The 25,500-nt window shown below is 48.1% G+C and overlaps 1 protein-coding gene and 1 pseudogene across 13 annotated transcripts in view; both read left to right on the top strand.

The window, feature by feature from the left end:
• The window catches only part of LOC139235126 (ankyrin-1-like), a 303,602-nt gene extending 279,172 nt beyond the window's left edge, over positions 1 to 24,430 (top strand). For 11 of the 13 annotated variants that reach the window (XM_070866335.1, XM_070866331.1, XM_070866326.1 and 8 more), the window contains 4 exons: positions 4,200 to 4,292; positions 11,291 to 11,374; positions 12,897 to 13,046; positions 23,755 to 24,430. In XM_070866335.1, the coding sequence (XP_070722436.1) occupies positions 4,200 to 4,292; positions 11,291 to 11,374; positions 12,897 to 13,046; positions 23,755 to 23,781 (354 nt within the window). In that variant the 3' untranslated portion in view covers positions 23,782 to 24,430. Of the gene's footprint in view, positions 1 to 4,199; positions 4,293 to 7,574; positions 7,593 to 11,290; positions 11,375 to 12,896; positions 13,047 to 23,754 lie in introns of those variants that run through there. The other 2 variants (XM_070866325.1, XM_070866332.1) reach the window with 2 other exon arrangements.
• On the top strand, positions 13,238 to 13,417 carry LOC139235231 (U2 spliceosomal RNA; annotated as a pseudogene).
• Positions 24,431 to 25,500: the final 1,070 nt, after the last annotated feature.

Below are 25,500 nucleotides of genomic sequence, written 5' to 3'. Positions count from 1 at the left end.
AAGGGACACAGATTTGAAAGTTATGGAGGCCAACTGGTTTAGCCATTCATGGAGTTCAGAAGAACGAGAGGTGAACTTATTGAAACATAAGATAATGCAGAGAGGATGTTTCCACTGATAGGGGAAACTAAAACTAGGGGACATAGTCTTAGAATAAGGGGCCGCCCATTTGAAACTGTGATGAGGAGGAATTTCTTTTCTCAGAGGGTTGTAAATCTGTGGAATTCTCTGCCCCGGAGAGCTGTGGAGGCTGGGTCATTGAATATATTTAAGGCAGAGATAGACAGATTTTTGAGCGATAAGGGAGTAAAGGGTTATGGGGAGCGGGCGGGGAAGTGGAGCTGAGTCCATGATCAGATTAGACATGATCTTATTGAATGGCTCGAGGGGCCGAATGGCCGAATGGCCGACTCCTGCTCCTATTTCTTATGTTCTCCTCACCAGATCTGACTGGACCTATTGGGTTTAGCTCTCCTCTGCCGAAACTGTTTACTATTCTCAGATCATACTGGAATGCAAAGATAACCCCACGCCTTCTCTTCATTATAACTGTCTTCTTAAACCCCTCTCCCCTGTTCCTCCACTCTCACCTCCAACAAGTGTGAAGTGCTCAAGGACTGACTTATCACTCAGATTGAGACCATCCGTTCATCTGCCTCTGCCACTTCCCTCTCTTTCCCTAGCCAACTGGGACACACTTCCCCTATAGTCCCTCTTGCTCTCGCCCTGAACTCACATCTTTCTCTAGTTTCTCTCCAATCTCCCTTCAAGCTCTTGCTGAGCTCACCTCATCCATGAGACCCACCTCTTCCTCCCTCGACCCTATTCCCACCAAACTGCTGACCACCCAACTTCCCTTCCCGGCCCCCATGTTGGCTGATCTTGTTATTAGTTTCCTCTCCTCAGGTACTGTCCCCCACCCCCCCTTCACCGGCCATTATCACCCCTCTCCTCAAAAAATCCACCCTTGATCCCTCTGTCCTTGAAAACTTCCCATCTCCAACCTCCCTTTGCTCTCCAAAGTCCTTGAGCGTGTTGTCACCTCCCAAATCCGTGCCCGTTTTTCAGCAACTCCATGTTTGAATCCCTGCAACGGCTCTTATCAAAGTCACATGACATTCTATGTAACCGTGGTAAACAATCGCTCCTCATCCTTCTCGACCTGTCTGCAACCTTTGACACTGTTGACCACTCCATCCTCCTCCAACGCCTCTCCACCATCGTCCAGCTGGGTGGGACTGCACTCACCTGGTTCCATTCTTATCCATCCAGTTGTAGCCAGAGAATCGCCTGCAATCGACTCTCTCCCTGCTCCTACACCGTTACCTCTGGAGTCCCCCCAAGGATCTAAACTTGGACCCCTCCAATTTCACCTGAATGGAAGGGGCAGCATTACCTGAAAACATAACACCAGGTTCCACACACAACACACCCAGCTCTACCTCATCACCACCTCTCTCAACCCCTCCTCCATCTCTAAATTGACACACTGCTCGTCCAACATCCAGTAAATGTCAGGAAAACCGAAGACATTGTCTTTGATCATTTCACAAGCCCCGTTCCCCAGCCACCGACCCCGACCCCCAGCCCCTGACCCCGTTCCCCCAGCCCCCGACCCAGTTCCCCAGCCACCGACCCCGACCCCCAGCCCCTGACCCCGTTTTCCAGCCCCCGACCCCGTTTTCCCCAACCCCTGACCCCGTTCCCCCAGCCCCCGACCCAGTTCCCCAGCCTCCGACCCCGTTTCCCCAACCCCTGACCCCGTTCCCCCAGCCCCCGACCCAGTTCCCCAGCCCCTGACCCCATTTCCCCCAGCCACTGATCCCATTCCCCCCAACCTCCAACCCCGTTCCCCCCAGCCCCGACCCCATTCCCCAGCCCCCAACCCCATTCCCTGACCCCAACCCCCAGCTCCTGACCCCCAGCCCCTGACCCCCAGCCCCAGCCCCCGACTCCATCCCTCTCCCTGGCATCTGTCTGAGGCTGAACCTTGGTTCCGTATTTGACCCTGAGTTGAGCTTCTAACCTCATATCCTCTCCATTAACAAGACTTATTACTTCCACCTCCGTAACATTATCTGACTCTGCCCCTTCCTCCGCTCACTGGCTGCTGAAACCCTCACCCATGCCTTTGTTACCTCTAGGCTCCACTATTCCAATGCTCCCCTAACCGGCCTCCCACCTTCCACCCTCCATAAACTTGAGATCATCCAAAACTCTGCTGCCTATAACCTAACTCGCACCAAGTCCTGTTCACCCATTGCCCCAGGTGCTCACTGACTTACATTGGTCCAGCAACCTCTCCATTTTAAAATTCCCAACTTTGTTTACAAATCTCTCCATGGGCTCACCCCTCCCTATCTCTGCAACCTCCTCCAGCCCCACAACCCCTCGAGATCTCTGCGCTCCTCAAACTGTGGCCTCGTGCACATCCCTAATTTTGAATTGCTCCAGCATTGCCGGCTGTGCCTTCAGCTGCCTGGGACCCTAACCCTCTCCGCCTCTCTACCTCTCTTTCCTCCTTTAAGGTGCTCCTTAAAACCTACCTCTTCGACCAAGCTTTTGGTCACCTGTCCTAATATCTCCTTATGCGGCTCGGTGTCAAATTTAGTTTGAGAACATTCCTGTGATGCGCCTTGGGATGTTTTGCTACGTTACAGGCGCGAGATAAATGCAAGAAGTTGTGGTTATTGATCAGGCTAAATAAATGCCGGTCTTCAATTCTGACGTGAAGACATTAAGGGGTTGAAATTAGGTTGTGGACGGCGCCTCTTACCGCCGGCAATGGGCGGCAAACGAGCGGCAAAGGGCTACCGTCGGCGTTAAGCCACGTCCCCGCCCCGGCTGAAATTAAGTCGGCTCTTTGGCTGAGGCTCCAAGACACAACACTGTGCCGGCTAACGCTTCCCGCGTGGTGACATCATCCCGCGTACAACGCCTCTTTGTCGCCTCTGTCGCGATATGTGCTTTGTACGCTGCCGTACCAACAGGGCTTGAAATAGTGGTGGTTAAAGAGTGGTTCTCGGACAGAATCACCCAGAAAGTTTTTTTCTTTATTTATTCCTGCGTGCTTTCATTAGTTTTACGAGTCGGGGAAGTGTGTGTGTGGATCGGAGAAGTTTCTGGTTTTTTTTTTATTCCCGTTTTTTCCCCCGAGTATGGTGGCAGCCTCCCAATGGGGAAATTCAGTCAGCCTCCTGAGCTCCCGCCTGAGGGGGGAGTGTGCAACGCCACTTTTTAGCGCTGCTCTCTCACCTTTGGGCGTAAAAACTGAATATTGCAGATGGAGCCTGCACCTAACGCCCGGCGGTAAAACCAGCTCTCAAGCGGGACACCACCTCAAAAACGGCCATAACCAATTTCGAGCCCTAAGTACTCACACATTAATATCACACACTGATTTGTTTTTGAATTGTGGATGGGGGGGCGGGGGTGGGGGGAGATTTCCTGGCCTGGGGCTTTGTAAATAGGGGACAAAGTCCAGGAAATGCTTGTAACACCACAGGTCTCAATGGCTACACCGACAGGTTATACAATGACAGCAACTTTCCATTCACACAGCAGATTACTGTGCAATGGTCATGTGCAGAGACAAAACAAGAACGTTTTGTGCATCTGAAATAAATAACAGAAAAGTGCTGGAAGGCCATGGTGAGTCACTCGGTGTCTACAGAGATAGACAGGGTTCGCATGTTGGGCGGGGGTCCCTTCTGGGCCTGACCAGGGTCCACATACGAAATGTTTGCGTATCCCTGTCTTTCAGCTGCTGACTAACCTGGTGTGGGTGTCCACTATTTACTTACCTTTTTATTTTGGATTAATCGCTCTGACACATATCGATATTCAAACCGAGCGTTCCCTGTGTTATCTGAAGGGCTCCTTTCTGTAATCTAGACTGAAGGCTGTACAACAGTTGTTCCCAGGTATCAAGTGTCCTGGGAACGGTTCCCATGTGCTGACAGGGATTTAGTATAGAGGGCGATGATCCGAGCCAGCCGAGCGAGCACCTAAAATTACCCCATGTAGTTGCAGCCGACGCAGCCTGTGATTTCAGTAGCCATGCAGAGGGAAGGATGCTGACATTGCTCAGTGAGTTCCTCATCAGCCTTGTGCTGCTTGGCTTTTTCCTCGTCAGCTGTCAGAATGTCTTCCAAATCGTGTCGAACACTGTGCAATTTGTGCTGAAATACATCCACCAGGAGCTAGACAAGGAGCTCGGGGAGACGGAGACCAGCTCTGACGATGAGGAGATCGTCACCACCAGGGTCACTCGACGGAGGCTCATTGTCAAGGTAGTGCCTGGATTGCAGTGGCTGTTCTTGGCCTGGGCGGGAATTGGGGTGGGGGTGGGGTGGGGGGGAGTGTGGCTCTGCTAATCAGTACGTGTATTGCTCGTTTGATTTCTGTGCCTGCACTGAGTACGGTGTTGGGTCATGCTGGTGAAATGCCGGTCTTTATATAGCTTGTTTTTTTTTTAATGAGCTGTGCTGCATGGCATTGCTGTAAGTGAAAGAGAAAGTGTGCAGGCTTCAGCTGGCAATACTCCCCGACATAGGCAGACCGTAATTAGGATTGGCATGGCCAGGCACGAATTGAAATGAGGTGGTTTGCAGAGATGGTAGATTGATTAATGGCTGACTTTGTGTGTGCGAGAGGTGGCTTCTTGCATCGGCAGTGCGCAGTTGGCAGTACCCAACAGTACCTTCACAGCCGAAGGCACATCGTGTAATAGAGCTCCACCTGGTGGACTACTGTGGTAATGCAACTGCTGATGTATCCAATGAAAGCATCAGGTGACAAGGTCACCTGACAAGTCCCCGCAGAGCCATTGTGCATGTGTGTGCTCGTGGTGTCGTAAACAAAATATCGCAAGTAGTACCATCATGGGCACCACACGTGCTTCGACACGAGGGTTCTTGGGGACCCCGATGAAGGAGGTGTGAAGTCCAGACCTTTGTCCTCATGGGACTTGCAACAACCCGTATTGGGACTGGCAGCACACTGATGGACAACAGAGACACAGCAGCACTTGCAAGTCATGGGTCTACCCCTGAAAGTCACTTCCCTGGTGTTCTAGCATGGCTATTGGGTCACAGTAAAATTCAGATTAACTGCACGATGTCGAACAAGGCCGGTTTAATTGTGATTGGCAAGATGCTATGAACAGGCAACATGGTGTCAGCAATCACCCCTTCAGTGTGACCATAGCAACAGAGAGGTAGTCATTGAACAATAGTGGGCTGATTGGATTCACCGATGCATTATTATTGCAGCGCAGTAACCTTTGGTCCGGTCCAGAGAAATAGTTTTTGTTCATTGGCATGCCCACACCCTTTATTTACAACAAGTCCCACCCATTGCTTGTTTCAAACTATGCATCCCACATTCTCTAAACACGCAGGCTGAATCCTCATATCATTATCATCATCATAGGCAGTCCCTCGGAATCGAAGAAGACTTGCTTCCACTCCTGAAGTGAGTTCTTTGGTGGCTGAACAGTCCAATACGAGAGCCACAGTCGCTGTCACAGGTGGGACAGGCAGTCGTCGAGGGAAGGGGAGGGTGGGACAGGTTTGCCGCACGCTCTTTCCGCTGTCTGTGCTTGGTTTCTGCATGCTCTCGGCAATGAGACTCGAGGTGCTCAGCGCCCTCCCGGATGCACTTCCTCCACTTAGGGCGGTCTTTGGCCAGGGACTCCCAGGTGTCGGTGGGGATGCCACACTTTATCAGGGAGGCTTTGCGGGTGTCCTTGTAACGTTTCCTCTGCCCACCTTTGGCTCGCTTGCTGTGAAGGAGTTCCGAGTAGAGCGCTTGCTTTGGGAGTCACGTGTCGGGCATGCGAACAATGTGGCCTGCCCTGCAGAGCTGATCAAGTGTGGTCAGTGCTTCAATGCTGGGGATGTTGGCCTGGTCGAGGACGTTAACGTTGGTGCGTCTGTCCTCCCAGGGGATTTGTAGGATCTTGCAGATCACACATTTCACATGGCAAAACTACCAGTGGCAGCACCTCAGATCCCAGCTGCAGCCCTTCATTTGGTGACTAGTTAGAGTGCTGGGGTTCTCGTGCACATCCCTTCCCCCTCCCCTTCCCAGCTCTGTAACCATGAGTCATCCACACCAGTTCCTGATTGCAATTCTCAGGTGGCTGCACCAACTGGAAACTTAGTGCGTCCCATGAGAAAAGTCTGGCCATTACTCCACGTCATTGGCTGAGAACCGAGAGCCTTGCTGTTCTTACGCTCAGGAATATAAGAAATTCGGCCCCTCGAGCCTGCTCTGCCATTCGATGAGATCATGGCTGATCTTCTACCTCAACTCCACTTTCCTGCACTATCCCCATATCCCTTAATATCCAAAAATCTATTGATCTCTGTCTTGAATATACGCAACAACTGAGCCTCCACAGCCCCCTGGGGTAGAGAATTCCAACGATTCACCACCCTCTGAGTGAAGAAGTTTCTCCTCATCTCTCATTCTTCTAAACTCTAGAGAATATCGGCCTAGTCCACTCACTCTCTCCTCATAGGACAATCCCCCCATCCCAGGACTCAGTCTGGTGAACCCTCAATAGCAAGTATATCCTTCCTTAGGTAAGGAGACCAAGGTGCAAAATTGCCCCTCTAAGAGGCGGTAATGGGGCGGTAAGGCCTTTCCGACCAGGAGCAGGTGGATTGGCCGACCCATCCGAAATTGCCCCCGGGCCCCAGATTTCCGCCGCGCCCCGTGTTCCAACCGCGCCCCGTGTCCCCGCCCCGTCGGGCGCATGCGCCGATCCCCTACCGCTCGGTGGTGACCCCTTACTGCCCGGCGATCCTTTCTGCCCCGCGAGGGAAATTGCCCCGCGGGAGTGGAGCCGTCGCCGCTCGGTGCCCCCGACACCTTTTCCCGGCGGGAAGCTGCCATTGGCTGGGCGGCGCGTCCGCCCTTAAAGGGGAGGCCGCAGCCGCCATTTTATTTTAACTGTTGGCCGACTCTGAAGTCGGTCCGACAATGGCGGCCACGGGTTCGGTCGGGCCCCTCTTGGGTACCGGGCCGTTGACCTGACCAAAACCCTCCCTGGTGGTTCAATGGGAGCCACTAAAGTGGCTGCAGAGCTCACAGCGGCCCTCCCCTTTAACTGACGTCAGAGCGGTGCCAATGACATCGCCCGCCTTCCGCCCCGCCCCACTTCCGGCCTGCAGCCGCCCGAAACACCGCCCCAACGAAATCACAGAGGAAAAGAGGACAAAATCCCTCTATTCTCCTTCCCATGGATTGGGATGGAGAATAATTATTTAATTCAAATTATCCGCCCCATTTGGACAATTTCAGCCCCCAAAACTGTACACAATACTCCAGGTGCGGTCTCCCCAGGGCCCTATATAATTGCAATAAGACATCTTTGCTCTTGTACTCAAATCCTCTTGTCATAAAGGCCAACATACTATTTGCTTTCTTAATTGCTTGCTGTAGCTGCATGTTAACGTTGTGATTGGTGTACCTATTGCGAGACAACAATTGGCAGAAACGTGCAAGTGTTGAATCTGCTTTAGTAACTGAAGCCAATGTGGTATTGCTGTCTATCGGTACTGCAGTGAGCAACAACATGTGGCGGGGGTACCCAGGTCCTAACCCAGCCGCGTTGCTGAGGGAAAATCCCACGTGGAAGCTGGGAGCGGACATGCAGGAGACTGGAAATCTCAGGACGATGATCATTGGACTCGTGTCTTCCATGGGCAAGTGCTGGCTCACAGCCACCGATGTCTGGAATCCACATGATGCCACTGAAGAATTACTCTCTCCGTTATTGGCATCATCTGAATCGGAAATGTCTGGGTGAAGATCCAGAGAGGAACGTTCGAGAAGCGGCTCATGAATCACATGGACCTTGTCAACCAGCCGAGCTTCTTTCGAGGGCACATACATCACAACTACAGTGTGGGAGCAGTTCCTGTGTCAGGGCTGAGCCCACACTGGAGGGAAGTGGGGGGGGAAACGCTGCTGGAGGAAGGACTTGCGCTCCACTTTGCTTTACAGTTAGTTTGGGCCTGAACACTTGACTTACATTACACATGTTTAGCATCATGGCAAAGACAAAACTGCTTCCCACCAACGCTAAACTCGCTGTGTAAATATATGCTGGGATTTCCCAAGCCTCCCTCTCCCTCCCCCCACCCCCCCAAACATTGAATATAATTACTTCCCTGGCTCTCTCCCCTGACATACAGGGGCAATAGGTCTGAGTGAGACATCCCACTGCCAAATGGGTTGGGCTTTCATTCTGGAGACCACGGACGTTCTTGCGGTTTGGAGGCATGGTATCAGCAGCTCTGTGTTTGACCACTGCAGCGAATGCTGATTTGAATGGGGTCGCATTAAAATCCCCAAATCCAGAGACACGGACCTCAGTCTAACCAAACGGTACAAATCCTGCACATTGTAACGCAACCTGCAAATCGTTTTGCGATCACTGTCAAAATCCTTCACTGCCTGACTGCAGCGTAACCTGGCAAAGTATACCTCCCACTCAGGTTCCAAGTCAAACAGTTGAGCGTGTTCTTGTTCCGACTGTTCGGACGGTTTCTAATTTTTATTTCCAAGAGGCTGAGCGGAACATGCAGATATTGTTCGAGGGGTTGATGAGTGAAGTGTTGGTTGGCAGTGTAGCAGGCCAAACACTGTGAAGAGAAAGGTTTGCTGAAGATGGTTAAGCTGGTTAAGAAGGCATATGGGATACTTGCCTTTGTTAGTCGAGGCATAGAATACAAGAGCAGGGAGGTTATGCTTAAACACAGCTGGAGTACTGCGTGCAGTTCTGGTCACCACATTACAGGAAGGATGTGATTGCACTGGAGAGGGTACAGAAGAGGTTTACAAGGATGTTGCCGGGACTGGAGAATTTCAGCTATGAGGAAAGATTGGATAGGCTGGGGTTGTTTTATTTGGAACAGAGAAGGCTGAGGGGAGACCTTATTGAGGTGTATAAAATTATGAGGGGCCTGGATAGAGTGGTTAGGAAGGACCTATTTCCCTTAGCAGAGAGGTCAATAACCAGGGGAAATAGATTTAAAGTAATTGGTAGGAGGTTTAGAGGGGATTTGAGGGGAACTTTCCTCACCCAGAGGGTGGTGGGGGTCTGGAACTCACGGCCTGAAAGGGTGGTAGAGGCAGAAACCCTCACCACATTTAAAAAGTACTTAGATGTACATTTGAAGTGCCGTAACCTACAGGGCTACGGACCGAGAGCTGGAAAGTGGGATTAGGCTGGGTAGCTCTTTGTCGGCCGGTGCGGACACGATGGGCCGAATGGCCTCCTTCCGTGCTGTAAATTTCTATGATTTTAAGATTCTAAGACTAGTAGATTACTGGAGCTAACACGATCCAGAGGTCCAGAGCATGAATGGGAGCAGTCTGACCCGGTAAACATGCTAAACCCGCGATAAAATGGAGACGCGGAAGAAATGACTGGACACTGCATAGATGTGGAAAGGGAGCAGGCCAGTGTGCTGTGTTTTGGACTCTGTAGCGACGACACGAAGGGCTGGACAGCCTCCATCTGTACTGGAGACTTTTCTGGTTCTCTGATGGGTTGACGATGAGTAAAAATGCTAAGGAATTGTGCTGCTCCATGCACTGGATAGAACTAGTAACCAGAATGGAAATGATTCCAGCTGACAGTTTAAAACTCATATTTAGAATTCCATGTTGCCAAATTTTACTTTGTGAAATTAATAGTGATGGTTTTGTTGCAAATATAGCACAACTGTTAAAATTGGCAGATTATATGAAGGTGAATTAAATATTGCATAATTAATCACATTGTAGAATTTCTACAGTGAATTCATCAGTCAGGCAGGTATCTGACAGTGCTCGATATAATGACATCAATAATTCTCCCATCTTAATTGGCTCCCCATCCCCCACCTTCAACACTCACTCCCTCCACCACCGGCGCCCCCTGGCTGCAGTGTGTACCGTCTACAAGATGCACTGCAGCAACTCGCCAAGGCTTCTTCGGCAGCACCTCCCAAACCCGCGACCTCTACCACCTAGAAGGACAAGGGCAGCAGGTGCATGGGAACACCACCACCTTCACGTTCCCCTCCCAGTCACACACCATCCCGACCTGGAAATATATCGGCCGTTCCTTCATCGTCGCTGGGTCACAATCCTGGAACTCCCTCCCCAACAGCTCTGTGGGAGCACCTTCACCACACGGACTGCAGCGGTTCAAGAAGGCGGCTCACCACCACCTTCTCAAGGGGCAATTAGGGATGGGCAATAAATGCCGGCCTTGCCAGCGTCGCCCACATCCCAGGAATGAATAAAAATAATCTTCCCCCAGACTGATGATCCAAAATGCGCTTGTCATGTAATCATTTGATATGTTTTCCAGCGTGCAATAAAGAGAAAGCAACGAGGGGATGGAGACTAGGTTAGATATGAATGGATCAGCAGCTGCTCTAAGTGTTAGAATTTGCAGCACTCACATTGCACAGACACCTGCTATACATTTCTTCAGACAATGCCCAATTTTTCCAGCTCGCTATCTTTTGTATCATAATGCAAGTTGTCTTGTATCCTTGCCAGCATCTCTGGTAAGCATACAGTGCACATAAGAACATAAGAATTAGGAGCAGGAGTTGACCGTTTGGCCCCTCGAGCCTGCTCCATCATTCAATAAATTCATGGCTGATCTCATCTTGGCCTCAACTCCACTTCCCTGCCCACTCCTCATAACCCGTGACTCCTTTATCATTCAAAAATCTGTCTATCTCCATCTTAAATATATTCAATGATCCAACCTCCACAGCTCTCTGGGGCAGAGAATTCCACAGATTCACCGCCCTCTGAAAGAAGAAATTCCTCCTCATCTCCATCTTAAATGGGCAACCCCTTATTCTAAAACTGTCCCCCTAGTTCTAGATTCCCCCATGAGGGGAAACATCCTCTCTGCATCTACCCTGTCCAGTCCCCTCAGAATCTTATGTATGCTTCCTTCAATGAGTACAGGCGCAATCTGCACTTCGGATACACCATGAGTACGGGATTTAAGCAATGAGCTGAGTTGTCAATCTCTTCAAGTAGGGGCAGTGTTACACTTGCACCAAAACTTTGGCTGGTTGTGCGAAATTGCGTTCCAAGTGTTTGTTGCTGAACAAGTGTCAAAGTTCTGTGGTCCTGACCTTTAGCCTCTCGCGGGCTATTGTCTTGCACTATTACGCAACGCCTCCGGGGGGGGCACGCGTGGGGGAGATTGCAGCGTTTAAGATTAACGTCTCGCTAACTCTTCTTCCATTCCAACACACAGGGCGAAGAAGCAAAGAACATTCCGGGAGAATCGGTGACAGAAGAGCAGTTCACAGATGAAGATGGCAACATAGTCACTAAGAAAGTAATGAAAATGATAAATATTTTACGGGGCAGGTCGTTCAGGCATTAACGGGGTATCGGCGCTATGTGGGGAATAGAAGACCTCTAGAAAAGCCAAGCACTATATATATTTGTGGGCGTCGCTAGCAAGGTGAGCATTTATTGCCCATCCCTAATTGCCCTCGAATGGCTTTCTAGGCCATTTCAGAGGGCAGTTAATCATCAACCACATTGTTGTGGGTCTGGAGTCACATATCGGTCAGACCGGGTAAGGGCAGCAGATTTCCTTTCCTGAAGGACATTATTGAACCAGATGGGCTTTTACGACAATCCGGTAGTTTCATGGTTGGCACTACTGATACTAGCTTTTTAATTCCAGATTTATTTAACTAACTGAATTTATATTCCCCAGCTGCCGGGGCGGGGTTTGAACTGATGTCTCCAGATCATTGGTCCAGGCCCCTGGATTACTGGTCCCGTAACATTACCATTGTGCTATGTTTCCTTGAACTAATGGCGCAAAATCACGACATTCCAGGCAATATGTTTCTGCACCATTTTATATTTAGTGTGACAACTTCATAGTACGAATGTTGTCACTGCACCAATAAAATGTGAAAGCTAAATGGTGACATTTAATTGATCAAAGTGTGAAATGGCCCTGGGGACATCAGCCTGAAGCTTGCTCTGAAGGAGAGGCCTGTGAGTCACTACACTGGAGTGTTGCTGTAGATAGGGCTTGGAGTTGTCACATTGCTGGCTGTTAAACACAGGTTTCCTACAGTGCGCATTTTTTGCTTGTTTCATCTCTGGAAGGGCATTAGTTCATGTGTTAGCCACCAAAATGCCGTGCAGCCTCCTTAATGAGCACTTGCGAGGCAAGGTACACGTCGTTCAGCACCTAACCCATCCTCTGGGCAGCCGTTCCTGGCAGAAGCCTCCATTCCTTTACCAAGATGGCGTCTTGCGCTAAACACGGGCTAAACTGGCGTTTCAACTTAAGAAAGAATGAAAGACTTGCATTTATATAGCGCCTTTCACGACCACCGGACATCTCAAAGCGCCTTACAACCAATTAAATACTTTTGGAGTGTAGTCACTGTTGTAATGTGGGAAACACGGCAGCCAATTTGCGCTCAGCAAGCTCCCACAAACAGCGATGTGATAATGACCAGATAATCTGTTTTTGTTTTGTTGATTGAGGGATAAACATTGGCCCCAGGACACCAGGGATAACTCCCCTGCTCTTCTTCAAAATAGTGCCATGGGATCTTTTACATCCACCTGAGAGAGCAGACGGGGCCTCAGTTTAATGTCTCATCCAAAAGACGGCACCTCCGACAGTGCGGCACTCCCTCAGCCTAGATTTATGTGCTCAAGCATAAGACCACATCTTGGCTACCTTGGAGGCTCTTTAGCGCCTAAAGTATCTGGGGGAAATCAAGCTCTTCCCCCACCGCAGTTTTTGTTTATGGTCAAAATATACAGTTGGGTGACTAATGTGCGAATGAAGTGAATGTAATCACGTTGCATCTTTTTTGTAGATTGTGCGAAAGGTTGTTCGACGGATGACACCCGGTGAAGGGAATGCAGAGACAGTGGAGGTGTTACACCAAGAGCCAGCGGGGTTAGAAAATCAGGCAGACGACGTCACAAAGTACAGCATATTAACGAGGGACACCATAAACAGCAAGGTAAAGCCGTCTTAAACATGCTGAGCACGGGCGGGCAAGTGCAGGCATCACTGCAGACACCTCACGCCAACAGGCCCCAGAACTAGGTGTGTGTCATGGGCACCCAGAATGCACCCTGTGTCATCCATTGTTTTCACAGAAGCTGCACCCTCCCAAACCGTTTGAGTTCCGCAACCTTTGGTGGTGGCATTATGTCCCCCTGTCCCTTTTGGCTAAGATCAAGTGTAGTATCTGTTCTTATCAGTTTAATATCCCCTATGGGGACATGATATTGAATTGATTTTTGGACAGGGAGCTGGATCAGGGGCTTGCCCCATCCTCTCCATGCACCGACCTGGTATTGCAATATTTCCAGGAACGGTGCAACTTCACCTCTCGGCCTTCTGGCCTAAGATCAAATACATTGGCGCAAAGTGATCTTTGGCGTTAGAGTTGATCTGGAAAGAAATTGGATAAAAAAAAAAAATGTTTTAATTAAAAAAAATTATGTCCCCCTGTCCCTTTTTGAATGATAATTCAGGAATGTACTGGGAAACCTTTGATGCCTTTGGCCACAGCAGCTACATCCTAGAGTAGGCCAACTTAAGATGGAGGCATATGCCCAGGAAGAGACGGCACCAGAAGATGCAATTGCCTCTTACTGCTGCGCATAAATCAAATGTAAATGTCCACCAAATATCACCTCCGGGATTTTTTTTTAATATCCACCAAATGAATTGTGATTAATGTTTAAACTGGAGCAGGTCAAACAGTCTAGATTTGTTGAACTATTCTAAGTTTGTCCAGTCTGTGTGTTTCACCTGTGACTGAACAGTCAGATCGGCGAGAGCAGTAATACTGGTTGCTTAATTGCACATCCCCAGGTTGTGTTGAGATGGTCTGATTCCAAGGGGGTTAGTCTGAGGGACAACAAAAGGGCATTGAAGCAGTATTGTCAGTTTTATATAGAGACAGCCATTTCATGGATCCAGTTCCTCTCTCTTCCAATCTTTCATCCTCTTTAAGGGATAGCTCGGACACCTGATCGATTCCTGAGTCTGCAAGGCAGAACGGGGACCTGGTTAGGGGTCCGGAAAAAGATGGTAATGAATCAGAGCTAGACGTTAATGACAGACTGAGCTTGAACGGCAGAGTGACCTTTCCTCAACACTAGGGTCTTTGGTTCTGAAAGATCTGGTGTTGGCTGGTGAGCTCACAGCAGATCAAATGTCTTTTTGTTGAGGTTATTTATCCAGTCAAAGTGACCGACGCAGCAGGTTGGGATGAGTGAGCTGAGAGGACAGCTCTGTGCTGACACGCCTCCTGGGCCCTGCTCCTCAATTCAACATGATGGTCTAAACAGACCGAGTCTTGTTCCCCCTCCAAGTCACGCACTTGGAAATATATCGGCCGTTCCTTCATCGTCGCTGAGTCAAAATCCTGGAACTCCCTCCCTAACAGCACTGTGGGAGCACCTTCACCACACGGACTGCAGCAGTTCAAGAAGGCGGCTCACCACCACCTTCTCAAGGGGCAATTAGGGATGGGCAATAAATGCCCAAATCCTGTGAATGAATATTTTTTTAAAAGACTCTTCCTCCTAGTTAGCACCACGCAACCATCATCATCATCGGCGGTCCCTCGAGTCGAGGATGACTTGCTTCCATGTCAAAAAGTTCACGGGTGTTTCAGTGAAGGACCTAATATTCCAGATCCCGAACTACATCCTGAAGGGTGGAAGATGCCTGTGCGTGGATTTTTTTAACGTGGGGTGACCGTTGCACACCAGCCACCACACGGGCTTGACAGAGCGAGGTCTTGGTCCAGTGGCAAGGGTTAACCAGGACGACTGGAGACCTGCTCTGCTGTACGGGACTAGTGCGCACATATCGCAGTGTGGGCTGGCCCGTGCTGCCCCTGGGCCCTCGCCTCTTCTGGGCCCCGATCACGTCCCTCTACAGTCTCTCGCCGCTCCTTCGCCCCGACCTCGCCGCTCCTGCTGTATCTGCCCACGCTCCAATCCTCGAGCACTGTGATTGGTTGCAGAACATGCTGCTCCCTGGGACCTCCGGCCTCTGAGCTCGATTCCTGTTGGTTCCCAGGGCAATCAATCACCACTCCCCATCACGCAACCAAGAGAGATGGTGAATACATCATCCATCTCGTGCCTGAGAATAATTTGAGTGTCTGTCCTTAACCCTGCACTTGACTAGTATTCCGGTTTACAAACCTTCGGCCTAGTATTGCTGCTACTTAATGTTCAGGAGCCATTGGTGCCATTGAACTGATTGCTAACTGCTCCTCCCTCCCTCGGGTGGTTGACTTCTCGTGGTCACACAGATATAAGGCCAATACAACATTTGTCACACCTGAATCCCACAATGGCCCAGGGTCTTAGAATTGTGCTTTCAGTTCCCCCGGTTGGTCTGAAACTGTGACAGGCACAGGGTGCACGATCAGAAGGTTTCTGTGCTATCTTGCCGGGTTTTATGGATATTTAAAAACTCTGCTCATCCATATCATAATACCTGGGTCCGAGACAGTTTCTCACACGTGCATTGTAAATATCCAACTCAGAACCATCGGCTGCAATATCACCAAAAGATGGCATGTTTTTGTTGAGTTTGGGATGACAGATTGTGTGTATTTGTATACTACTGTGTGCATGTGTGTGTGCATATACTGCTGTGTGTATGTACACTGCTGTGTGTGTGTATGTGCATATACTGCTGTGTATGTGTACACTGCTGTGTGTGTGTATCTATACACTGCTGTATGTGTGTGTTTACGCTGGTGTGTGTGTACACTTTTTTGTGTATGTGTATCTGTATACTGCTGTGTGTGTGTGTGTACACTTGTGTGTGTGTGTACACTGCTGTGTGCATGTATCTGTACAGGTATACTGCTGTGTGTGTGTGTGTGCGTATACAATGATGTATGTGTGTGTATGTGTACACGGCTGTGTGTGTATTCACTGCTGTGTGTGTGTGTACACTGCTGTTTGTGTGTATCTGTACAGGTAGACTGCTGTGTGTGTGCGTTTACAATGATGTATGTGTGTGTATTTGTACACGGCTGTGTGTTTGTGTGTGTATTTACACTGGTGTATGTGTACACTGTTGTGTGTTTACAGGGTGTGTGTGTGTATCTGTATACTGCTGTATGTGTGCGTGTATCTGTATGTGTGTGTACACTGCTTTGTGTGTGTGTGTGTATCTGTAAGTGTGTGTACACTGCTGTGTGTGTGTGTGTGTGTTTACACTGGTGTATGTGTACATTGCTGTGTGTGTTTACAGGGTGTGTGTATCTGTATACTGCTGTATGTGTGTGTATATCTGTATGTGTGTGTACATTGCTGTGAGTGTGTGCGTGTGCTGCTGTGTGTGTGTATGTGTGTATATGTGTACTGCTGTGTGTGTGTATGTGTGTATATGTGTACTGCTGTGCATGTACATTGCTGTGAGTGTGCGCGTGTGTGTGTATATGTGTACTGCTGTGCATGTACATTGCTGTGTGTGTGTTTAGATTCACTTTTCTCTTTCCTTCATTCTGTCTGTCTTACCCGTTGTGATTTACTCTCTCCCCATTCATTCTCTGTGACTGTGTTTCTGTGTTGTCGGACTCTGTTGTCTCCACTGTCTCACTCAGCTGGGAGAGAGGGATAGTGCCTTGTACAATGAGTGGATTCAAGGTCGAATGGGTGCACAGATTGTGAAGAGAATCGGCTCGCACACGAATACGCCAAAGCAATGATTTAGGGATGATTACAGAAAGGTAACTGGAATTCTAAGAAACCTTAGAGATTCTCACCCCCTGATATCTTGTTTAATGCCGTTGTGCTTAGAAACAAAAGTCCAAAGTTGGAGTTCAGTGTTACTGTAAAGATACAGGGGTGGAACATGTACTCACCGAACAAAATTCCTGCAACACTCTTGCGTAGTCATCTCTCTCCTGTAACGCTCCTCTGTCCGAATAGAGCCTGTGTGTAACATTTCATACATAACCCTCTCCCAACACTAATGTTATCTAAAACACTGCTGAAACGCTACACTTGCGTGGGATCTAAAGACAGATTTATAAGGAGCGTGAAATCACGGATCCAGGGTGCCTTACATAGGATATAGGGCACAGAAAGAGGTCATTCAGCCCAACCAGTCCGTGCCTTCATTAAAACAGTATGGTTAAATGGGAAGGATTCATTCTCTGCAAGTCAACTGTGACCTTTGACCTTTGGCACTGCCTTCAGGTTCAGCCAAAAGCTTATTGCTGTACATGTACGGCCCAAATGAAAATGTTGTGGGCGCTCTGTTTAATTAAATGGAGCATTTTAACGCAGCACAGATCCATTCTCCACAGTTTATCAATCGTTAAGGCCCCTTAAACTATTTGGCGCTACTCCTGAGAGCTTTAGGATCAAAAGCTGTGCAGCTCTGTAACACAATTTGTGGGTTCAGACTTCGCCTCAAGTGCTTTGCACAGACCATTGAGTGAGACGTGTAAAGTGGGAGCCTTATACCGAGGGTGGGGTGTAACAGAGGGAGTGTTATAACTGAGAACCTTACACTGAGAGTGATGTGTGTAACGGAGAGTGGATATAACTTTTCTCAAATCTTCATGTCTGTCTCTCTTTCTTTTCCATCTCTTGGTCGCTTATGCTTCCAGGTTTTGTCCAAATGGTATGTTGGCCTTTATTACAGGAGGATTTGAGTATAAGAGTAAAGGCATCTTACTGCAATTATATAGGGCCCTGGTGAGACCACACCTGGAGTATTGTGCACAGTTTTGGTCTCCTTACCTAAGGAAGGATATACTTGCCATAGAGGGAGTGCAACGAAGGTTCACCAGACTGATTCCTGGGATGGGGGGATTGTCCTATGAGGAGAGATTGAGTAGACTAGGCCGATATTCTCTAGAGTTTAGAAGAATGAGAGGTGATCTCATTGAAACATACAAAATTCTTAAAGGGCTTGACAGGGTAGATGCAGGGAGGGTGTTTCCCCCGGGCTGGGGAGTCTAGAACCAGGGGTCACAGTCTCAGGATAAGGGGTCGGCCATTTAGGACTGAGATGAGGAGAAACTTCTTCACTCAGAGGGTGGTGAATCTTTGGAATTCTCTGTCCCAGAGGGCTGTGGAGGCTCAGTCGTTGAGTATATTCAAGACAGGGATCGATAGATTTTTGGATATTAAGGGAATCAAGAAATATGGGGATAGTGCAGGAAAGTGGAGTTAAGGTCGAAGATCAGCCGTGATCTTATTGAATGGCGGAGCAGACTCGAGGGGCCGACTGGCCGACTCCTAATTCTTAAGTTCGTATTTTCTTATCTCCCGTTAACTGTTGGGTTTTCCCGGTAAGATGGTGTATGTTAAATGATAGGTGGTGCTCAGATACAGTATACTTCACCCTATAAATACTGCTCGAAGTGCTGTCTGTTACTGATCTATTCGTGCCCAGCTGTGTGAGCTGGAGATCAGGTTCCATCTCAGCATGAAAGTCCCAGTAATATGACAGGAGATCAGATTATCAAAATAGTGGGAGGAAAGGCTGGAATGTGACTGAAGGAGGTTTATGGATAAATTAGTCACAATTAGCTCAAATCTGAATCAGAACCAAGAGATATCGTTGCTTTAAACATTTAATGTGGGGCGATGAAAAGATGCCGGGTATCAGTATTGTGAATTTTGTTTAATTCATTCACGGGATGTGGGCGTCGCTGGCAAGGCCAGCATTTATTGCCCATCCCTAATTGCCCCTTGAGGAGGTGGTGAGCCGCCTTCTTGAACCGTTGCAGTCCGTGTGGTGATAATTCTTTAAGCGGTTTAATGCAACTGGCCATTTCAGAGTCAATCACATTGCTGTGGGACTGGAGTCACATATAGGCCAGACCGGGTAAGGGCGGCAGATTTCCCTCCCTGAAGGACATTAGTGAACCAGATGGGTTTTTGCCACAAGCCGGTAGTTTTATGGTCACCGTTACTGATACTAGCCTTTTATTCCAGATTTATTTAATGAACTGAATTTAAATTCCCCAGCTGCCGTGGTGGGATTTGAACTCATGTCTCTGGATTACCACTGTGCTATTGTTCCCGGTAACAGCTTGTGTCCGATTAAAAAAGACCCACCTGGAAATTAAGATGAGCTCTGCTATAACTGTGTCAGATTCCACTGTCCACTGTGTTAATGGCTTAAAATAATTGACAAAGGAATTTGACGCCAAATATGTCCATTGTACAATAATCTTATGAATCAAACATCTCTCTTGTGCAAACTAACACCAGCCAAATCTATTCACTTTACTGCAAGATCTTTCACAGCAGAGGTGGGGAATAGACCTCCCACCACTCTGAACCAGACAGGCCCCCAGCCTCAGCGTTGGAGCGGCAATAAAGCGAGTCCTCATCACAACACTACAATGTCACACTTGAGTTTCCAGCTGTGTTCCAGAGATGCAGCCTGTAGCCCCCCCGCCCCCCGCCCCAGAGACCCTCACCCCACCCCGGCTAGAATTAAGTGAAGATGTTTGGACAAATGGACACTTTCAGGAGGAGGCCATTCGGCCCCTCGAGCTTGCTGCGCCATTCAGTGGTGTGATCAGTACCTCAAACCCATTCACCAGCCTTTGACCCATATCCCTTGATACCCATACCCAACAAAAATCAATTCATCTCCGTCTGGAAAACTTCAATTGACCCAGCATCTATAACCATTCAAGGGAGCAAGTTATAGGTTCCACTACCCTTTGCATTTGAAGTGATTCCTGATCTCATTCCTTAATGGCCTGGCTCTGATATTAAGATTATGTCCTCTTATTCCAAATTTCCACCCCCACCCCCCGAGGAGATAGGTTCTCTTTAACTGCCCTATCAAATGCCTTAATCGTTTTAAACACCTCAATTAGATCACCTCTCAACCTGCTAAAATTAAGGGAATACAACCAAATTTTATGGAACCGATCCTCATAATTTCACCCTATAGGCCCTGGTATCATTTTGGTGAATCTGCGCTGTCCCTCTCTTCAAGGCCGATATATCTTTCCTGAGGTTCAGCCAAAACTGAAAGCAATACTGCGGATTCCCCCTCCACGTTCCCCTCCAAGTCACACACCGTCCTGACTCGGAAATATATCGGCCGTTCCTCCATCGTCGCTGGGTCACAATCCTGGAACTCCCTCCCTAACAACACTGTGGGAGCACCTTCACCACACGGACTGCAGCGGTTCAAGAAGGCGGCTCACCACCACCTTCTCAAGGGGCAATTAGGGATGGGCAATAAATGCCGGCCTTGCCAGCGACGCTCATACCCCAGGAACAAATTTATTTTTAAAGATGGGATCTAACCAAGTCTCTGTATAACTAAAGTATCACTTCCTCTCCATTTCATTCCAGCCCCCTTGAGATAAAGGCCAACATAGCATTAGCATTTTTGATGACTTTTTGTACCTGTGCATTAGCTTTTAGTGATTTGTGCACCTGAACATAAGAAATAGGAGCAGGAGTCGGCCATTCGGCCCCTCGAGCCTACTCCACCATTCAATACAATCATGGCTGACCTGATCATGGGCTCAGCTCCACCTCCCTGCCCGATCCCATAACCCTTTACTCCCTCCTCCACAAACACTTGTCTCCCACCATTATAAAAATAATAGGATTTGCCTTTCTTGGATCCAAAGTGCATGACCTCACGTTCCCCACATTGAACTGGTATTTCCCACCCACTAAGTCTGTCTGTGTCTCCTCGTAGCTTCCTGACACCATCTACACAACTTGGAGACACAACTCTCTATTCCTTCATCCAAGTCATGAATGTACATGGTGAAAAGCAGATGCACCAGTCCAGATCCCTGCCAATTGGAGAATGTTCCCCTTTATTCCTAGTCTGTTGATTCCTTATGCAAAGTGTGCAGAGGAGAGGAGAGATTGAGATTCAACTGAAATGCCGCTGATGGTAAAACAGCCTGGCAGTACTCAGTGTCCAAGTTTGCACATGAAGGTTGGCTTCTTGGTTGAGGACGAAGAATCGAGTTAGTGGAAGTAAAACCGCAACCCAAAAGAAGGGGCAGCAAATTGGAGTGTGGGGAGGAGGAATACATTGAGGTACATCAGTGAGGTAACAGAGCTGGGAGCTCTTCAAAGTATCAGGATATTTGTATAGTTTCATATGAACAACTATATCTCTGGAAGTCTTAGATAAATAAATTTGCATGAGCGAGCTACCCTAACACAAGTTCTAATGGAATGTAACCGCTTGCATCATTCCAAGACAAATAGTAATGCTGCTCAGTTTTGCTGCATTTGTCACCGAGGGCTCAATTTTCCCCAGTGATTTGCGGCATTTTTTTTTGGAGCAGGCTGCTCTTTTCAGCCTAGGTTGAAAAAGCACAGTTTCCCGATCAATGTGCACCAGCGTAGCTCAGTTACAATTTTTTTGTTCAGCCAACGGAGGTGTAACCAGCCACCCGCGCCAATTCTGGCCATTTAGGGAAGTTTGGCCAGCTGAGAGTTACTCCAGTTGTGCTTAGGCCAGTGTATGTGGCCTCTGCAGAAACACCTTCCGGAGAGTTAAAGAAATCGGCGCAGCACATGCCCGGACACAGTGAAAGAATTGAAAAACACATAGCAGCAACTTACCTCCAACCCTTCCCGAAGGACTTGCCAGTCCGGTCCCATTCTCGGTCAAGAGAGAGAGAGAAGTTGGTGCTCTGTGTATTTCAATTCTTTTAATGTGTTGGGAGCTGGCTGTATGCTTCACTTTGCAGCCTCAGCTCACATTGTGTCCCTGGTTACCATGGCAACCCGATCGTTTTGGTGCAGATCAAGGCTTCGCCCCCAAAACTAAAGGTCGGGTTACGCTACGCCAAAAAATGAAGAGATCCAACGGGGAAACTTAGAATATTTTTTGTTGCCGTAATTAGGCCCCCAAAAAATCGGGCATAATTCTTCAAGTACACCAAAAAAATGCTTTGGGGAAAATTGAGCCCCATGATTGGTGCAATTTGGCAGCAGAGAAAATTAACTTTGTGGGCTTTTCTGAAAGGTCTCAGGAGGATGCCACTAAACTCTCAGTAATTGTTGCAAGTGTAAAAAGATTAAACAATCTATAATTTAGATCAAAGTTGGTGTTGAAGGGTTGAGTTTTTCTCTGAGGCTCCCCATACATTGTACTTGAACTATTGAATCAGAACTGGTGAACGTGATACCCACCCCTGAAATGTGTGAAGCGTTTAAGTTGTAAGCACCTCCTCCGATATCCCTGGAGCAACCTGCCTGCCTCGCAGCTGCCGACATGTGTAGAAAACGGGAGGAGTCACAAGTTCACCAAAATTCTACGGTCAAGATCGGACGCAAAAAAGCATTGATCCTGAAAATGAGTTTCTGAATACTAGCAAGTTGTGTGGTTTGCTGTGTGTGCCCATATGTGTAGTACGGAACTTCACAAGCAGCTGCCACTGGTCAGTGGGTTATCCCCTGGAGGTACCCTTTGGTCACATTCTGAGCTTCCAGTCACAGCTTCCATATGGATGGAGTTTAAAGATACTTCACATTGCCCTATTTTAACCCCATTCCCTCCCCCACATACCTACCACAAAAGATTTGGATGGCTGTGATATATTCTTACGACATCACGCACACAACACACACACACACAAGTTGTCTCCAATACAGAAAATCTATCGTGACGTGGCTGCATGACCCTTTTATTATTGACATCAGTAGTTGCATTGCCACAGTAGTGCACTAGGTGGAGCAGTAGTCCACTGGGGGGAGCTCTGTTCCGCTTCTCCCTCCTTAATGAAGAAGTAATCAGAACACAATAATCATTATACATAACTTGCATGGTTATATACAACAAAAGATACTGACTTATTTTTCCATATTTACAAATCAAACTTAATCACTGTGAGCTTGCAAGCTTTGTCGAATCTGTCTACAGTAACAGGGGGCTCGTCTCAGTAATAGGACAGCCTGAGTTTGCCCTCTCTTCCTACCACATGGCAGTGAGGCAGGAGCTTGGGCTGAAGCCCATGGTCACGAAGCTGCCCCGCTGCTCCTACACCGTCACAAGTGAGGAGCACATGGAGCGGCGAAACGTGACCACTTCGAATACTTCCCCATGTCAGGAGTTGCATTGGCTTCGGCACAAGGTTGGACTGCTCCTGTTAGTTAGAGCCCAGCATTCCTCACTTCACAACCCAACCGAGGTTCCCCCTCACTTACCCTCGCGCTCCGTGAGAACTACAATTATATTTCCCAAGGTGGGTACATCCAACATAAAGGCCAGGAAGGTCCCAGGATCAAGTCGGCCAATCTCAGCCCTGATGGTCGTGGGGGCAATGCACTCAGCCTGCGATAGGGAGGGAGAAAGCTGATTGTCCTCTGCTGGAAAGGCTCGGATAAGGTTGTGTGACCTCCCTCCCTCTCCCCCATGCACACACAGATTGTCCCCTTGCTGAGGCACTCAAGGGTTGTCGATGGCTAAAAATCATTAACAAAGAAGTGAAGAAAACTGGGGGGGGAGAGTGAATATTTCACTGAAGGTCTTAGTTAAAAAACTTTAGTTAAAAGTGTTTCAAACTAGATTGCTGAAGTTTAAGATATATAATTGGAGAGCATTTATATTACTGACAAACCCTGTGTTCAATGCATGGGCATGGTGTTCCACAATCATATATTCATTCTCTCTCTCTCTCTCTTCTTAATCCCATCCACTAATTCTTTCCCTTTGCTTTGCAGGGAACTGTATTTAAAACACGGCCTTGAGAGGAGGAAGCAGAGGAACTGGGGGCTGTGAGAGAGACAGACTATACATTAGGCTCCAGGCATGATTTCTATAAGAGAGTAACTATTATCAATTAGCATGATTGACTGCCAAAGCATGTACTCTATCGTACCGCCTAAGGGACTGAATGATTACTATTGACAGACAGCTGGGAGGCACACCCCTTCCATCGGAACAAGGAGGAGGACAACCCAAGATGAGGGCTGCATCAAAACAGCAATATCAAAAAAAAAACTAATTCAGTCGCTTTACTGCTCACGTTTATAATTGGGTTTGAACTAGCGTCTTGGAGTTTTCAATACAATTGTTTTGCTGTCTATGATTAACTTAATACTATGCAAAAACAGCAATGCACAGCAATATATTCAGCAGCTGTCGCGGTAGGTACCAGGGCAGCTGTCTAAAAGACAACTTTAGTTTGCATCAAAGCTTTCTGGTATTTTTACGAGACTAGATCAGCGCTAATCCTTTGAGTACTGATTGTGTTTGCAGCTTATAAATTCTGTTACTCTATTTTTTTTTAAAGAACTATGTGTGAAATTTCTGTTGGATTTGAATATCGTCCCACAACATTATTAATTAACCAGAGGGCTGCATTCTCTGTTCTCTGTATTAAACAGTAAAGAGCCACCCTTGTTGGTTTCTGTAAGTTAAGGTTTACCGTTTGCTCTGCGTTGGCCTGGACGGGGTTGGTTTTTGGGGCAGCCTCTCCAGAAACTTCTAAAAGGCGAACCGAACATTGAATTCCCTCTGTTAAGGCATTGGTCATGTAAATGCTCATGTGTAAAATTCCTGCCTGTTATTGTCGAGCCGTAGTTGACCTCTCAGAGGGAATTTGTTAACAACTCCGTTAAGACAGCGCTGGAAAAGACATTTAACTCAAAACGCTTTAACCAGATGTCATTAAACCCCAAAAGCCAGCTTCTGAAAACCAAATGCCCATTGTTGCCCCCCCCCCCCCCCCACCGTTTAACTTTGTGTGGAATCATTACTAGTGCTGCAGGTTTTCAATAAATATTCATCAGCAAGGGCAACTTCCAAAACTCAAACTTTGGTAGCCTCCCAGTCTGCCACTCTCCCTGGCATCCATCCCCAACATGCACGATTTAATTCAGTCACAACTGACTTCCTGCCACGTTGCGGAGTGAGGGGGTGGGGCGGATCTGCAGACACGACCTGCCCCCTCTGCACAGAATAACCTGCAAAGATTTAAACCCCTGTTCCTCACTTATTGATATTGGCGACTATAAACCACCACAGCTCGGGATGTGGGCATCGCTGGCACGGCCAGGCAATTGCTGCCCTTCCCCAGTTGCCCACTGGACTGAGTGGGTCGCTAGGACACGTCAGAGAACAGCCAAGAGTAAACCATGTCGGTGTGGGGCCTGGAGTCACATGTAGGCCCAGACCGGGTAAGGGCAGCAGTTTTCCTTCCCTAAAGGATATCAGTGAACCAGTTGGGTTTTTATGACAATCCAACAGCTTCACAATCACTTTTACTGATCCCAGCTTCATAGTTCCAAATTTATTTTTAACCAAATTTAACTTCTCAACCGATCACGGTGGGATTTGAACTCACGATCTCGGGATTGTTGGTCCATTGTTATTATTGTTAGGGTTAACACCATTGGATGCCTGAATGAATGCTGAATTTCCCAGGAATATGTCTCCGTCAGGTTCTGCTTCTTTCCAATTGGTTG

This window comes from Pristiophorus japonicus, chromosome 22, assembly GCF_044704955.1.
Source record: "Pristiophorus japonicus isolate sPriJap1 chromosome 22, sPriJap1.hap1, whole genome shotgun sequence".
Taxonomy (NCBI): domain Eukaryota; kingdom Metazoa; phylum Chordata; class Chondrichthyes; family Pristiophoridae; genus Pristiophorus; species Pristiophorus japonicus.
Note: the sequence above shows the minus strand (reverse complement) of the source record. Positions and strands in the feature narration are given on the sequence as shown.